This window comes from Triturus cristatus, chromosome 7 (genome assembly GCF_964204655.1).
Source record: "Triturus cristatus chromosome 7, aTriCri1.1, whole genome shotgun sequence".
Taxonomy (NCBI): Eukaryota; Metazoa; Chordata; class Amphibia; order Caudata; family Salamandridae; genus Triturus; species Triturus cristatus.
The window spans coordinates 647438965-647456898 of record NC_140590.1 but is presented as its reverse complement, the minus strand read 5'-3'; the positions used below and the strand labels follow the sequence as shown (position 1 = coordinate 647456898).

General features: G+C 49.0%; 1 protein-coding gene across 1 annotated transcript in view; it reads right to left on the bottom strand.

The window, feature by feature from the left end:
• APOH (apolipoprotein H) overlaps positions 1-17934 on the bottom strand; it is a 266107-nt gene that overhangs the window by 32072 nt on the left and 216101 nt on the right. Inside the window, exon 7 of the mRNA XM_085617274.1 lies at positions 6591-6788. Within this exon, the coding sequence (XP_085473400.1) occupies positions 6591-6788 (198 nt within the window). The remainder of the gene's footprint in view (positions 1-6590; positions 6789-17934) is intronic.

Genomic DNA, 17934 nt, shown 5'->3' with positions numbered 1-17934 from the left:
AGGTCGGAGGCTTTCCGACTGACATCCTAATGAGCCCCAGAATGTCTCAAGCAATCTCTGCAGTGGCACTATTTTAGCTATTCCTGTATTTTATACCGTTATGATGAAAGATAAAGAATACTATTAAAATCTCATGATTTCTCACTGGCTAACAACAATATTAACATAGTAGCCCTGAAAGTAACACATTATTTTCATGAGGTGGTTATAAAGTGTATTGATAAGCATAGCAAAGATTATATAATTCACTGCCTGGTTATGGAACAGGGCAAATGAGACAAAAAGAGTACAAAGTTCCTCAGGTCAAAGAAGAGAAGGTAATAGTTTCAGCAAGAATTGTCATGTGTCACGGAAAGGGGGAAACCCTTTTGTTGGAACTAGGGCTCTCACACACCCAGCAAGCTAGGTGTCATGCTTCATCATTTGAGCCTGCCCCTCGTCAGGTCGGCGCTGCAATTCCTGACGGGCTCCCAATAATGGGGCTCTTTGGGGTTCCTGCCGAAGGGTGCTGTGGGGGTAAGGGGCCCTAGACTGTGTAGATGTGGTGTGAGGATAAAATAGGTACTGTTAGTCCACGAAAAAATGTATTTAATGAAGTGGTAAACAGCCTAATTAAAAGAAATGAGAAAATGAGGTGGGGATAGCTACTAGTGGTTATGACGCTAGTTGTGTATGCCCTACACTCAGGAAGATCAACATGTTTCTTGCCTATAAAGCCAGTAAATGGTCACGGCAATTTGTCAGGATCAAAAAACATAAACTATCTACAATGAAGGTATGTGTGTTTTACATACCAGAGAGGTGCTCAGGAGTAACCTATGGAAAGATGGGAAACAGAAAAAACACATGACAAAATACCGCACGGTAAATTATACACACACAACAAAATGAGCTGAAATCATCAAGAGTCTCCTGGGGAGTTGCTCCCAGGGGGGTAATGAAAGGTCAAAAATGACGAGACCAACCCAGAGACAGGACTAAGGGCGGAGACAGACAGAGGGGAGGTGCAGCACTCACCTCGTGTACTTGCAAGGCAATCTTGCAGCAGTCTCCGGCGGGTAAAAAAGGACTCCAACGTGGGTCCTGGGGTAAAAAACCGGGAAGGGGGATTTTAAAAACATGAACAGACCAAAACCCTTTTATGGCGCGATCGTCCCAGCAATCCAAGGGGTGAGTGAAGTGCAGGAAGGTGATGGCCGCCTTATATTTCAAAAGGTACTAACATGAGCGATATGGTGTGCAGCCATGGTGACCCTCATACTCAGGGGCCCCGGTGTGTCGCCACACGAATGGTCATTGAGGTCAATAACAATACTGTCATGGAAAACTCATGAACATAGTAGGGAACCCCAATACCAACATTGCCCCCCCCAGTTTTTCAATGGTAACAACCAGCTTTTTTTAGGCAGAGGCTGGGGCAGAGGAAGAGGGCGCAACAGAAGAGGCGCACAGAAACAGGTCCACTGGCAAGAACCCCCAACCAGCGGCATGGACACCAGGAGCAGAACGAAGGACAAGAGGAACTAGTAGTGAATCTTTCACATAGGCTCCTCACAGCTCCTGAAAAATTACTACTGCAGAAAGGCCTTGGTTTTGTCCCTACTCCAAGGGTTGACAGGTTTAGGGATCACTGTGAAATCCACAATCTATTTCGTAAGATACGCCTTAAAGCCTTCTTCCAGGACCAACCTCACAATGAGGTTATCGATTCTGGATTAAGAAACCCTTCTACATTCACTCCACAGAATAACATGGTTCCTGTGGAGATTCTCACTTTTGAAAAAGCGGTTTTGAAAGAACTGGATTCACCCCACAGGGAGGCTCCTTTCCATAATCTGACTAAACACGAAACCCTGCTCTTGAGAAACCTCTCTGAGGATTCCTCTATTACCGTCAAGCAGGCGGACAAGGGCGGGGCGATCGTGATCCAGTCCACCACAGATTATGAGACCGAATGCAGACGTCAACTCACAAATGAGAGATATTACACTCCCATAACGTCTGACCCTACTCCCCGTCTTAAGACTACCATCTGCACCATGGTTTATGAAGCTGAAGCCAATGGTTGGATTACCCACAAAGAGGCAGAGTTTCTGATAACTCGGGAACCAAGGATCCCCTTTTTCTATACCCTTCCAAAAATCCACAAGGGCACGACTCCGGTCCCAGGACGACCGATTGTATCCGGCATTGGTTCGCTCCTCGAACCATTGTCCAAATTTTGCGATCACTTTTTACAACCCTTGGTACGAGACATACCCTCATTCATCAAGGACACCACTGACGTCCTCAAAATCATTGATGACTTTCCAGACACTGGTGTCATTAACTATCTTGTGACCTTGGATGTGGAGGCCCTCTACACTAACATCCCTCAGAGGGCCTCTTTGGCAGTCATTGAGTCAACACTACGGGCACTTGACTGGTCATCACCCACACCAGTCACCTTTATTATTGATTGTGCTACCTTGGCTCTAACTGAATTTTTTTTTGAATTTAACAGACAACTGTACCATCAGAGCCAAGGAACATCTATGGGTAGTACCTTTGCTCCCAGTGTAGCGTGTCTTTATATGGCTGATTTTGAGAAAAACGTGATCTCATGTACATCTAATCCTTTCCATGACAACATCTCCCTTTGGAAACGATTTATAGACGATATACTCGTCTTTTGGCACGGTACACACACTGATTGTACGAATTTCATACAGTGGATTAATGAGCAGAACGAGTTCCTCAGATTCTCTCACACTATATCAGAGCACTCGGTACCATTCCTGGACCTGAATATCACTCTACTCAATGGTACCCTCACTACCACACTTTACAAGAAACCCACTGACCGCAATAGTCTACTACGTTACGATAGCCACCATCCCAAAACACTGAGGGACAACCTGCCCTTCGGGCAATTCCTACGCATTAGACGTAATTGCACTAGGGTATCGGACTACAACTCGGAAGCCAAGATACTATCAACCAACCTGATGGCTAGGGGCTATCCCCCCAGGTGTATCCACAACTCTATGAAAAGGGCTAAGAATAACCCACGGGAGACACTACTAGAAACACACACCAAACCTGAAACCGACATCTTGACCTGTGTCACGTCCTTCACATCTGATTCAAGTAGGATTAGAAAGATCATTTTGAACAACTGGGGTATTCTGGACACGGGTAATCTCAACATACCCAAACCCAGATTTGCCTACAGACGCACACAAAACATCAAAGACCTATTAGTTCACACTAGACCTAGACTGCGCACCATTGGTCCACAAAGGACAATGTGGGAGTTACCACCAGTTAAGGGCCATTTTCCCTGTGGCTCTTGCGTAGTGTGTAAACTGACTAACACCTGCAAGGACATAACTTTTAGGAATGATTTCCACTGGACATTGAACAGACATACGAATTGCAACACTAAGAACTGCATATACATGATCAGATGTCCCTGTGAGTTGGTATACATAGGCATGACAACCCGCATGGTTAAGACCAGGATAATGGAACACAAGAGCAACATACGATGTCAGAGAGTGACCACCAAACTCTACACCCATTTCAAAACAATGCAACACCAGACAGACTCTATCAACTGGGTGGTCCTAGAAGCACATCCTCAGATCTCTCAAAATGCATTGTTCAAACTAGAACAAAGATGGGTCCTTAGGTTGTCTTCACATCTGACTGGTTTGAACGACGACATCCCATGGTCCACACTCATTGGTTAAACATACTCCTTACCAGGACCTGAGCCCCCCCTTTCAATACACGATGTGTGTTTACATCTCACACGACTGCTCTGGCAGGTCTTGGTACCTTTAATGCGGACCTCACCTCCTTAGCATTGAGGATAGTGGAGAATACACTATTAAGAGATCATAAGCCACGTAGATCCCTCTTATTTTACTGCAATGAATAGATATATAACACCTGTATCTTATTTTACCTTTATCTGCCACCCTCCCTCTTTTTGTTGTGTGTCTGTCTTCCTGTGCGGATAGTTACCGCTCTGATTTTACACCCCAATTCACGGATAACATCCCCGTAGATTCTATAGGTCTTTGACACTTCATCATGGCCCCCGCGACTGCCGCCGCTATCCCGATTCCTTGGGGTTTAGCCTTGTCGCACACTTTTACCAAGCCTTACCCAGTATCGCTATGGCAACCCGTTCCTTGTCAACTTCCACCCATGTCAACTTCCACCCTTGACACTTCATCATGGCCCCCGCGTCTGCCGCCGCTATCCCGATTCCTTGGGGTTTAGCCTTGTCGCACACTTTTACCCAGCTTTACCCAGTATCGCTATGGCAACCCGTTCCTTGTCAACTTCCACCCATGAAGAATCACTTCCTGACACATACCGGATACCGATAGTCATTTAGACTACCCGTTCCAACATGGCCGCACCATAGTTCATTCCCCCACCAATGGGATTGAGACAGCCGGGGTCACGTGACGCATTTGGCGTCTCCCGGGATCCTTATCTGGCCAAGACTTACACTGTCCGGTACCCATCCCAGGTCCGGCGGTAGGGGTAGGTCTTTCATCTCGAGCGTCGAACGACGCAGGTGAGTGCATCGGGCTCTCCGTCGCTCAAACATCCATAAGGTGAGTTTTGCTACACTTAGGGGGTTGTTGGCGCCTCCTTGACTTCAATGACACCACGAGCGAGAACGTCCTGCACTGACCCATCCGCTACCAGGGGCTACGGCGGTTCCCTACTATGTTCATGAGTTTTCCATGACAGTATTGTTATTGACCTCAATGACCATTCGTGTGGCGACACACCGGGGCCCCTGAGTATGAGGGTCACCATGGCTGCACACCATATCGCTCATGTTAGTACCTTTTGAAATATAAGGCGGCCATCACCTTCCTGCACTTCACTCACCCCTTGGATTGCTGGGACGATCGCGCCATAAAAGGGTTTTGGTCTGTTCATGTTTTTAAAATCCCCCTTCCCGGTTTTTTACCCCAGGACCCACGTTGGAGTCCTTTTTTACCCGCCGGAGACTGCTGCAAGATTGCCTTGCAAGTACACGAGGTGAGTGCTGCACCTCCCCTCTGTCTGTCTCCGCCCTTAGTCCTGTCTCTGGGTTGGTCTCGTCATTTTTGACCTTTCATTACCCCCCTGGGAGCAACTCCCCAGGAGACTCTTGATGATTTCAGCTCATTTTGTTGTGTGTGTATAATTTACCGTGCGGTATTTTGTCATGTGTTTTTTCTGTTTCCCATCTTTCCATAGGTTACTCCTGAGCACCTCTCTGGTATGTAAAACACACATACCTTCATTGTAGATAGTTTATGTTTTTTGATCCTGACGAATTGCCCTGACCATTTACTGGCTTTATAGGCAAGAAACATGTTGATCTTCCTGAGTGTAGGGCATACACAACTAGCGTCATAACCACTAGTAGCTATCCCCACCTCATTTTCTCATTTCTTTTAATTAGGCTGTTTACCACTTCATTAAATACATTTTTTCGTGGACTAACAGTACCTATTTTATCCTCACACCACATCTACACAGTCTAGGGCCCCTTACCCGCACAGCATCCTTCGGCAGGAACAGAAGATCCCCGCCAAAGAGCCCCATTATTGGGAGCCCGTCAGGAATTGCAGCGCCGACCTGACGAGGGGCAGGCTCAAATGATGAAGCATGACACCTAGCTTGCTGGGTGTGTGAGAGCCCTAGTTCCAACAAAAGGGTTTCCCCCTTTCCGTGACACACGACAATTCTTGCTGAAACTATTACCTTCTCTTCTTTGACCTGAGGAACTTTGTACTCTTTTTGTCTCATTAGTCGTTAGGGTACGTACACTGGACCTCGTTAATCTTACCCACTTATCCCTCTTTTTGTTGACATATGGAACAGGGCACCCAAGTATTGTGGTTTTAATGCTTAAGACTGCCGGCCTCTCTCTTGAGCTACCTTCCTCTATCCAGTCAGTGCATCTGCTTGTATATTTTGGAGGAGAGAACATATTTACAATTGTTACGGCCCATCCTAGAATTCTGGTTGGAGAAATGGAACTGGCAAAACGTTTTGCTTGCAATAATGGCCGGCAGAGATATGGTGTGAGTGGCTGCACTGCAAACTGGTCATTTTCAGGCTGGACAACTTGGTGAGAGGGAATTGTAAATTTTCTATTAGGGTATCGTCTTATGTAGTCAGACTCATCCTCAGGAGCAGCCTGAAAATGAGACTGTGGGTCTGTTGATAGACTTTAAATGCCTGACTCACAAACACATTGCATATATGGGTATGGTACCAGATTGTATAGTCAGAATATTGGTTGACGTAAGTGTAGTCTCATACATTTTTTCTTCAATTATTTCGCCCATTGCATCTACATCAAGCGGGACAACATTTTTTAAAACGATATTTAAGACACAATATTTATGCCAGACTATTCTTTTGTACAAGATATTCTGATATATAACTGCAAGTATGACTATACTTAGCTTTCTCCTAATTTACAACTGAATGCTTTGGAGTAAGTCACACCTACTTGTGGAAGAAAACTTTGGACTCCGGCCCAATCTAAACTCTTTAAAAAACAAGTTTTTAGTTTTTCTCACCTTTAAAACAAGAAGGGATTGTCATAACTCCATCAATGCACTGAGTTGTGGCTGTGTATGCACAATTATTTTTCTTGTCTTTACAGTAAAATGTGAGGGGTTCTGTGTGATGAATCATCCGTGGTTTCATATCCTGAAGTTTCACTTTCTGTCCAAAGTAGAGGACGACACCCTTCTTAGGTGATATCTGGCATGCGGCTAGAATGCAAGAAAAAACAAATGGAGTCACTTTCTGTCTTTTTTTGTTATTTTTATTCGTTGTTCATCCTTTAAACACAAACAGCTCAGGATGTGTTACATCATTTAGATTGTAAGTCAGTTAGCTCAGGCTCATGAACAAATATTTATCTGTCAATTGTTGCATTTCAGCCAGTTCTGATACAACAACGGAGGGGAGGGGAGCAGGAGGCACAGAGAGTAGAAGAGGAGGGGAAAGGGAGAAACTCCCCGTCTTTTATATTCAGCCAGTTCCATGATATTTTTCCTGTTTTTCCCTTATGTTTTTATATTTCCTTGTGCTTCCTCTACGTTCATACATACTCTTTTCAGCTGACATTCACCAATCCATACTGGTCTTCCATTTTGTAAGAACTGGAACATCTTTGCTGCTCAAATGACTTGTTATGTCTCTCTGAACAACCATCAGCGCATATTACAAAATTTGTGGCTGTGTTTGGGAGGGTTCTTCTCCGGCCATGGTCCAGTTATAAAGAATTTGGGATCTGTTCCCATCGGAACTTGTGCTACTTGCACCATGAGCTCTTGCACCCCTGAACAGAATCTTCTTTTTTGGGGCAGGCACAAATCATGTGAAATACATAAGGTTGCCACTTAGCCGCAGCCCTGTGGCGGCTCCTTCACTAAGGCTAGATGTATAGGGGTAGCATGGGGAAAAGAACTATGAGTAACAAGTGGGGGACAATGGGAAGAGATATATACAGAAAGGGAAGCAGGGACCTGAGAAAATTCCAGTACCTGAGCTTCTAAAACGTAATCAGTAAATCAAGAAGATACTGTTTCTAGAGAAAAGGAGAAAGGGGGGCTAGGTTGGAAGTGGATAATCCAAGGGAATCCTAGTGATGATTTCTTGGTGCCCTCACACATCCAAATGGATGTCATGCTTCATCATAGGGCGTGCTTCTCATTGGGCCAGCACTGCAATGTCCTTCGAGCCCATGAGAAGGCTCTTTATTCGAGCCAGACAAGAAACTCTAATCTCAGACCCCTACGTCTGCACAAACAAAGGTACTCTGGTTCTCATCTTCTATACCAGAATATGGGCTTGCTGGCGAACTGTGCTCTACTCCTTGCTGCGAATAACAGGATCTAAGAAAACCCCACATGGTCTCAAACTAACAACTTCTCCCTCGCCCTCCCTGAAAGCCTCCACCACTATCACGCTCTACAATAATTGTATCATCCTAATGCAAGCCTCTAATGACAACCTAGCTAAGATGGCCAATATTTACCCCACTCTCAGAAAAGCGGTATACGGCAACTCCACTGACCCCTACTCAACCTCTACATCTTTGCTGGGTTTAACCGGTACTCCACCCTTAACAGTTGTGAGCTCCCCACTCTCCATAAACCCCACTCTGACAGGTGATCCCAGAGCCGCCTTGTCCCTGGTCAATGTATGTCAACCCTCTAGAACACCCTCTCAGCTGGTTGACGGATATTTGGGCTCAATTTCCTCTCCGAGTGTCAGTCCGCTACAGGTTGACTCTCGTGCCGTGCAAGCCCTACAGTCTCGTAGATTAACCAACGATGCCCCTTCCCCCATCCCTATAACTTTGCCCCCTGCTAGGCTAGAATCTGGGCAATGATCCTCCTTGGCCCCTGATTTGCCAACTCCTCGAAAAATGTGTTCAATCCCAACTTTGTGCTAGAATTACCACAAATTACCAACTCCTAGACCAGTATCAATCCGGTTTTCGGAAGGGGCACAGCACTGATTCGGCCCTCACCCATGTTATGGATGACATTTTAAAAATGCTTGACCAAAACTAATCCTGCCTCCTGATCCTCCTTGACCTTTCCTGGGCATTAGACATGGTTAATCATGAAAACATCCTATCCATTCTGCAAAACAGAATGGGGTTTTCGGATGCTACAATGGTTCTCTTCCTTCCTTCATCACTGATCACAAAGAGTCAAGGCAAACCACTCTCTCTCCCAGCCCTCTGCAGTACTCATGGGCATCCCCCAAGGGTCCGCCCTTTCTCTAATCTTCTTCAACCTCTTCTTGGAACCTCTTGCTAACTCACTAAACTCCACAAACATTCTCTTCCGCATGTATGCTGACGACACACAACTCTATTTGAAAATCTCATCCCCGGAAAACATCATCTCACTCACCATTATCCTAACGTCTACTCAAAATTGGTTAACGGAGAACCATCTCCTGCTCAACACCTCCAAAACAGAATTCGTGCTCATCTCCCCTCCGAACCACGTCCCCAAGTTAGACCTCTGGCTGACTCACCTCACTAATTTCAACTGCAATCCGATCATCATAGACTCAGCCAAATCTCTCGGAGTCACCATGGACAAGCACCTGAATATGAAAAATCATATAAGCAGTGTATGTAAGGGAGCAATCCACTTGATGAGGACTCTCAGAAATATCAAACCTTTCCTGCCACAAAGTGATTTCAAGCAGGTGGTCCAAGCTCTTGTCTTGCCGAGGCTCTGTGGCCTTCCCAAATACGCCCTGGTTCCACTAAGGGCCTCACTGAACACTGCGGCTAGAGTGGTTACAGGCACCAAACGAAATGAGCACATATCCCCAGTTCTAAAATCTCTCAAATGGCTACCCTACAAAGCACGAATTCAGCTAAAGATTGCCGTTCTAGCGCACAAAGCCATTTACTTCAATACTCCAGGTACCTGGCGCAAAACCTCTTGAACTATCCTGTGGGGAGAGAGCATCAAGAAGCGCAACTACTGTCCTCTTGAAACCACCCATCCTTAGCAAAAAGAGAACTTGTCATTGAGCCTTCTCCGGTGCTGCCTCAAAGAAATGGAACCCTCTTCCGCCGGACGTACGCAGACTCTCCTCGACAACTGCGTTCAACTTGGAAGCTAAAAGATTCCTAATGAGCAAATTCTTACCTTAAGAGAGCTAGGTCCACTTGCTCGGTGTCATTGTTCCTGCTACCATGGGTCCTTCATTTGATATGGCTCCTCTTTAATGATTATTATTACCCCCCTTCGTTGCCCGCTTACACCTGTTTAATGTATTACTTTCCTTTTCCCACTCGATGTTCGTTATTGCATTTATGTCCTCCCTTCCATCCTATTGTAAAGCGCTCTGATATCCTTCGGGATCTTGTTCGCGCTATATAAGACTTTATAAATAAATAAATCTGTTTACTTTTAAGCCGTAATGATGAGAGGGTGTGGAATATGTAGGGTGGAGGCAGTGTGGATAAAAAAGGTTGGGCAAAGAGTTGTTGGAATAAATGGTGCAGTGGATATGGGGGCTTCTGGAAGCTGGGGTGCCACATCTGTGGGTGATCCTAAAATGTGGACATCGGTGGTGGTGCTCTCCATTGGTTATCGTTACTCCCCAACTGTTGTTGCTGGAAGAGGTGCTGAATGAGTTGAATATCTTGCTGGAGGTAGTTGAACCATCATCTGAAGCAAAGTTCCACAAAGGGAGATTGGTAATCCTTCTTTGTATATGGAAACATGTTCTCCTTATTAAATCTTTTAATGCCCTTTTGTAGCTTGGATATCATTTGTTGTATAAGTTATCTTTTATTTGGGTGTTAAGTTCTTCCAAATATGAGTGGAATGAAGTAATGCTAATTCCAGCTTTTAGGGCGTTCTCAGCTGTATTGATTGTAATGAACTGTGCTTCAGATAGTTATTTGGCAGTATTAATGATCAAGATAAGCTAATTGTGTATGCACTTCCATGCAATTTGGGGCCATTCCCATCTGAATATGAATAAAAGAGGTGGGGTGCAGTGGTTACTAAAAGCCTACTTGGTGCTATGTTGGCTCTCAAATATTGTCATGATAGCCCCATGCATGGCTATCTTCACCTGTTGTTTTTTTTAAGGTTGCAATAGAGTTCCTTTTATCTTTGTTGCTACTAGTTGGGGTGCTCCCATCTGCTCCTAACAGGGAAGGTGTTCTAAGGATTTCTGTTATAATGTCTTCACTAAAACTAAGACCTTGGTTGTCATCCATCTTAAAATTATGCCTGAACTGGTATGTGTACTGGGCTCGAAAGATACTGTAGATAAGCCACAAAATAAGGTATTTGTTTCTTAAATAGGGAAGTACCCTGCAATACCCATTCCTCTACAGGTGTAGGGTAGGGATCTTTTAGGTCACAAAGAAACACCATGGATCCGGCTGGACCATAAGGTGTGAAACATATCGAACACGTTGATATATTAGGCTACCTGGGTCCATTGAGCTCTTATGATATCCTTCTTTTCCTTGTTTTTATCATCATATTGAAATAATACAGTATCCCTTAGACAGTTTTAACTCAGTTTGCATAACCATTTTATCTACACTGCCTCCACCTTACACATTTTAAGACCTTCACACACACTATCATCATTACGACTTAAAAATAAAAGGTCCCTGATAAACAGCCCTCTCATGGGGATTGTAGGGCATTGCAGCACCGGCCCGATGAGGAGCATGCCCTATGATGAAGCATGACATCCATTTGAATATGTGAGGGCACCAAGAAATAATCCCAAGGATTTCCTGGGGTTATCCACTTCCAACCTAGCTCCCCTTTCTCCTTTTCTCTAGCAACAGTACCTCCTTGATTTACGGACAACAAGAAGAGCCTACTACAACTGGCGATACGCCCAAACAGTGTATACCGAAGAAACATCTAGCGTATGTCGGAGGTGGCTCGGTTCTAGGGTGTAGTGTGGTGACCTTTATGCCCAAAGAGCCAGGAGGTGAGCCCAGTAGGTACAATGGGGACCGAGAGGAGGCCCCAAGCCCACCTCAGATGATCAGTGAATGAAGCAGGTGAGCAGAGGCTGAAAGGGGGAAGCACAAAGGAAGGGATCACTCTCAGGGGGCAGCGGTGAGGCCCAGGCACTCATTGTGTCAAGTGATGAGGTATGAAGTGATTTAACATACAACAGCATTGGCCAAACACAATAATGATGGTAGAATGTGTATCAAGTCTGACTGCAGATCTTGCTGGTAAAGATATTTCAAGCTTGGGGGGCGTGGCGTGCCGAGCCGCGGAATGGCCGCCATCTAAGCGAGCTCCGCCGGCCGGAATCCAATCCTCTAAGTAATCCTGCACTCTTGGGCGAGCTGAGATCGCCGGGACCTGCTGCAACGATAGCGCATGTGGCGCGGAACGCGTGGGTGCATTTCTGAAGCCCGGGAGACTCTGGCGGACGAGATACGGCCCGAGTCCTGCTGCGGCGGCGTGAGGGGCTGCCGCTGTCAGAACCTGGAGGCGGCGCTGCGTGCAATCGAGGCTGGGGCGCCCACGGGGTTGAGGGCCCAGCTGCCTGAGGCGGCCTTCCTGGCTGGAGGCTCGCTGGGGGCCTGGCCGCTGAACGGGCTGCAGCAAGGAGCAAGAAGCTGGGGACGCCGCTGATGCCCGGCTGGACTGTGATGCCGACGGAGGGCAGAACGGAGACGGCTGATCGGTGCCCGGTGGGGTGAGTGACTCGTGTGCTGCGACTGCGTGAGGCCCTGGACTGGGAAGCGGCCCGAGGGGGAGCGGATCGAGTGAGCTGCTGCCTTGGTGCTCTGGGGAGCCTGGAGGAGACGCTGCCGTCTGCCCGTACAAAGGGGTGAGATCCTAGATTGGACCAGGTGGCGTGATGACTGGCCGCTGCGCTTGAGGAGTGCTGCCTGGGGGAAACGACCACAAGTAGAGGAAATAAGGAGCCTGCTGACGTGCGGTAACATTGTGGGACTGTGTCGCTGGGCCGTGGGCCCGTGGAGGCGCGCCCGTTGCAATCCGAGTGGGGGTGGAGTGGCCCACTGGTTCGAGGAGTGCAGCGTGGCCGGGGATGTCGTTGAGGAGGTGGCTGGCGCCTGGCGATTATACGGGGTGAGTGGTGTTGGAGCTGCCCCCCTGGCAGAGGGAACCTGACGCGGTGCACTGTCCGGAGGTTGCCTGAGGCTGCCAGGGAGCTGTTGATTTGGCCTAGAGGCGCGCCTGGAGGTCCATCCCACCCCCTCTGGACATAGGACTGCCCGGCTCGAACCTACGAATTCCCAGCGGAGAGTGAGAGACCTCGCGCTTTGGCTGGGAGGCCTGCCATACGTCTGGGGGTTTGCGAGAGGATCCTGCGGTGGCTGCAATGGGGAAACACGACGCCAAGCAATCGAAGATTACCTTCGACAGTAAGCAGGCGACGCGAAAGGTGGACACCGGAGCTGAGGCGCAGACGGAGGGCAGGCATGAACAGGGGGTGGAGGACCAAGGTGAGGATTTGAGGACTCTTATGCTTGAGATGCGATCCAGCCTCCGTAACATTGATACTAAGCTAGATGCCCTCACGTCGCAGCTCGAATCGGTAAAGGCGCAGGTTACCACACACGAAACGCGTCTGGACTCGCTGGACGGCCGAGCGGCGGACTCTCATGAGTTTCAGGTCGAGACTAAAGAACAGCTCTTACACATGGACAAGCTGCTGGGCATCATTAGAGCAAAGAACGATGATTTAGAGGCTCGGTCGCGGCGGAGCAACCTCCGGGTAACGGGTATTCCGGAGACGACCGCTATATCCAAAATGGAGATATACATCACGGAGCTGCTGCATGAGCTGTTTGACCCGAACCTTTCCTCGGTCTTTGTGGTGGAGAGGGCACATAGATCTCTGGGCCAGAAGCCACCAGTTGGGGCGCCTCCACGGCCCATTATTGCTAAGCTCCTCAATTACCAGGACAGAGATACTATATTGAGGCTTTCGAGAGAGAGAGGACAGATCACACACCAGGGCAATGCTATATCGTTTTATCCAGACTTTACTCCGGCTGTGCAGGCGGCGCGGAGGGAGTTTGCGCCGGCCAAGAGACTACTCCTTCAGGCGCAGATACCATACTCATTGCTGTACCCGGCGAAACTCAAGGTGGCATTCGAAGGCACCACACACTTCTTCACGGATGCCAAGGCGGCGATGAAATTTGCCAAGCATGTAGGCGGAAAGAAGCCCAAGCGCCAGACTGGGGGAGCGGAGGTGGCGGCCGGGAACCTGAGTGACAATGACTGATATGGGTATCGTATTACTGGAACATATACTGACTGCCCCTGCCGCTTGCTAACACTTGTGCCGAACATTGGTGGACACCTGCTTCCTCTCTGATAATCTCTTGCCGCGCTGCCGCATACCCTTTTCATGTAAACGTGTCCTTGGTGGTCCAAGCCGCCTGCAGACTTTCTGGCCACCCTGTTCTAACCGGGGTTAGTTGCTGGCTTAGGCACGTCCCCATGGGAAGGTTCCCAACTATGTTGAATGTTTTTGGTTTTAGGATGAGCACTACACAACCTGATTGGGGGGTTGGAGTGGGTGGGGGGTGGACGGTGGGGTGTTTTGGTTTGATAACTGGTTCCAGCTTACAGGTAATCTGCTATGTGGTCGCTATCGTGCATACGATTTGTGGATGATAATGGGTGTATCGATCTAACGTAGACATGACCCAAAAGTTACCTAACGTCTTCAACTGTGTAACATGGAATGTGCGGGGTCTGAATGACTGTCGAAAGGCCAGACTAGTGCATGCATATCTAGTACGTCACAATGTGGACATATGCCTCCTCCAGGAGACGCATCTGAGCACCCCCTCGTCGCCCCGGCTGCGTCACGCCCGCTGGGGTCATGTGTACTCTGCCACGTTCTCGACTTACGCCCGGGGAGTGGCGATTTTAATTAGGTGTGGGTTGGATTGGTGGGAAGAACTGACACACTGAGACCACGAGGGCAGATATGTATTGGTCCGGGGACTTTTAGGTGGCAAACTGGTGACGATTGTGGCTATTTATGGACCGAATGTAGACTCCCCTGGTTTCTTTCAGGATGTCTGGGCGAGGGTGCGGGCGGCTGCATGCGATACCGTTATCTGGGGCGGGGATTTTAATGTGGTGTTAGATGACGCTCTGGACAGACAGGGTGCCGCCCGTAGCCTACACCCTGCGGTGGGTGCTGCTCTGGGGGCGATTGTTGAGGAGGAGGGCCTGGTTGATGTGTGGAGGGATAGGCATGGAGGGTTGCGGGAGGGTACATGTATAACTGACCACCGATGTGCTTGGTCCCGATTGGACTACTGGCTGCTCTCTAGAGATGTAGCTCTGTGGACGGTGGAAGCCGAACACATGCCGTGCTCGCTTTCAGACCATGCGCCATGCCTGCTGCGACTGTTGTTACCTGATCTGCCTCCGCGTGGCTTCTCCTGGCGCTTGCCGAGACATGCGCTGATGGATGAGGTATTTAAGGAGGAGATTCGGGGGGACATCATTGAATACTTTGAGCTGAATACTGGATCAGTGAACTTTGTGTCATCCCTGTGGGAGGTGTTCAAAGTGGTCATCCGGGGAAAGTGTATTGCGCGGCAGGCCGGAGTGCTGAAAGCTATAAGAGGTACGCTCGCTTCACTGGAATCGGACATAAGAGCTCTGGAAAAGCGCTTTTATGCCGCTAGCACTACTGACGCTCTGGGTCTGCTGAAGACTAAGCTTTTAGAGTATGATGTGGAGGCGCAGCGGGAGGTAAAGTTACTGGGCAAGCACGCGGAGGCCAGGAGGTACGGTGAGGGAGAAAGGCCGGGGTGCACGCTGGCGAATTGATGAGGCCGCCCAGATCTGCGACATTTGTCCATGAGCTGCGCTCCAAAACCGGGGCCACGGTCAGGGGACAGGAGGGCATCCTAAATGCCTTCTCGGGCTTTTACTCCGATTTGTACACGGCCACCCAGAGGGAATGCCCTGACGGGCTAGACTCCTTTCTAGAATCCATTGCTCTGGTCTGGTTCAACAACAAGCATCGGGAATACATGGACCTCCCGATAACGGCTGATGACGTGGCCCAGGTGATCAAAAGTTTGCCCCTTGACAAGGCCCCTGGCCCAGACGGCCTGACCACGGCCTTCTACAAGACATACGTTGAGGAACTGGCTCCCCGGCTGTTGGAGGTGTACGAGGACGCTCTGCAGACTGGAATACTTCCCAACTCAATGCGTGAAGCATCGATTATCACCCTGCTTAAACCGGATAAACCGAAGGAAGAGTTGGACTCCTACAGGTCACTCTCCCTAATAAATGTAGATATGAAAATACTGGCCAAACTGCTTGCTAATAGAATACAACCAATGTTGCCCCTGATAGCCCTACCGGACCAGTCTGGGTTCATCCCGGGCGGTCCACGTCTCATAATCTCCGTACGATCTTCTCTATCCTGCATTACTTACATCCGGACGTGCGAGCTGCGGTGGTCTTCTTGGATGCCACCAAAGCGTTTGATACTCTGGAATGGCCATACCTATTTGCAATATTGAAGCGTATGGGTTTTTATCCAGCTCCTAATCAACAAAATCCGGCTGCTATATACCATGCCCTGCGCCAGAGTGCGAGTGAACGGTATGATCTTGGACGCCTACCCGATTTCGCGGGGTACGCGACAGGGATGCCCGCTGTCCCCGTAACTCTTCGCTATCACGATGGAGCCGCTAGCGGCTCCAATCCGACAGCACCACACGGCGCGTGGAATAGGCCTTAGCTCACGAAGTCTGCTGATATCGCTCTATGCCGACGATGTAACACTCTATCTCACGAAGCCCGAAGAGAACTTGGATATTGTCTTACGTGAGTTCATCCGCTTTGAGGGGCTGGCCGGTATAGCGGTAAATTGGTCCAAATCGGTGGTTTTCCCCTTGACTCAGAATACCCCGAGGATGTTATCAGAATACCCCTTGCGGTGGGAAGCAGACGCTGTTAAATACCTCGGCATTTGGGTGAGTCGCGTGTCTCAGGACATCTGGACGCTAAATTTTGGGAGAGCTGTCACGTGGCTGGAGGTAAAGGTAAAGATATGGATGAGGCTTCCTCTGTCACTAACGGGCAGGATAGCTCTGGTCAAGATGGTGGTCCTACCTAAATTTCTATATTTATTAGCAAATATACCGCTCCCCCTGACGGCACATTTTTTCGCAACTCTGAGATCGCATATCCTTGAGCTGGTGTGGTCTGGCGGCCAGGTGCGTGCATCCTGGGACGTGCTGACTTTGCCATTGAGTCAGGGTGGGCTGGGAGCGCCAGACATGCGCTTGTATGCCCTGTGCGCACAGGCCCAATTTTTGCACTATTGGGTGCATCCGACACCTTTCCAACCGCACGTGGCTGTAGAGCAGGACGCTGTGGCGCCGGTACCGCTTAGAGTGGCCGTTTGTGCAAAAGCGCGCCGCCCCCGGGGGATGTGGATACTGCGGAGATGCTGCGCTGGGTCTGGGTGGAACTTAAGCGAAGGGCGGGAGTGCCGCTCCTGTATGCCCCGTCCCTATCCCTGGAGCGTAACCCGCTACTGCCTTGTATCGGAGATGGAATTAGCCCACCCATGCTGCGGAAGATGCACCTGCACACGTTTGCAGATCTCTTTCCAGATGATAATTTCATGCAACCGCCGGTGGCAGCGGAGGGACAAGCGGTGCCTTTTTCGGACTTATTTTTATACCATAAACTGCGGGAGACCTGCAGGGCGCTGAGTGCGGACTTCCCGGCGGCCCCCCCAATATTCCAGGCGTTGGAAGGGGTAATGGGTTCCCCGTCACCTTGGAGATTAGTCACTAGACTGTATAAATCCATGCAGAGTGTGGCGCCGGTGGTTCGACCTCAGTCCCTTCAACACTGGAATGAGGAGCTTGGCTCTCCCCTATCGGAGGAGCAGTGGACCTTCTGTTGTGGGCAGCTGGCTGAGCTCTCCCCGAATTATAAACTGAGGCTTATACATTTTAAGTACCTGCACAGATTCTATAGAACACCGATAGCGTTACATAGAATGGGCTTGAGGGAGGAGGTTGGTTGTTGGAGATGCGGGGGTGAACCTGCCTCTTTTTTGCATATGGCGTGGTCCTGCCCCAAGCTTGTGGATTATTGGTCTCAGGTATTCACTTTGGTCAATCAGATGTTGGGCCGTACAGATGCCCCATCCCCTGAGTTGGGGATATTAGGCTATGTTAAGAACACACCTCCTAAAGAGCGTAAACTACATGCCATGCTCCTTCTGTTTGCGAAGCGGCAGGTGGCGATACACTGGGGTAGGAGCCGGGTGCCCTCGGTGAAGGGATGGCTGGCGGACGTGACTTATGGCCATGTGCAGCTGAGTGTCTTTTGGGACTTGATG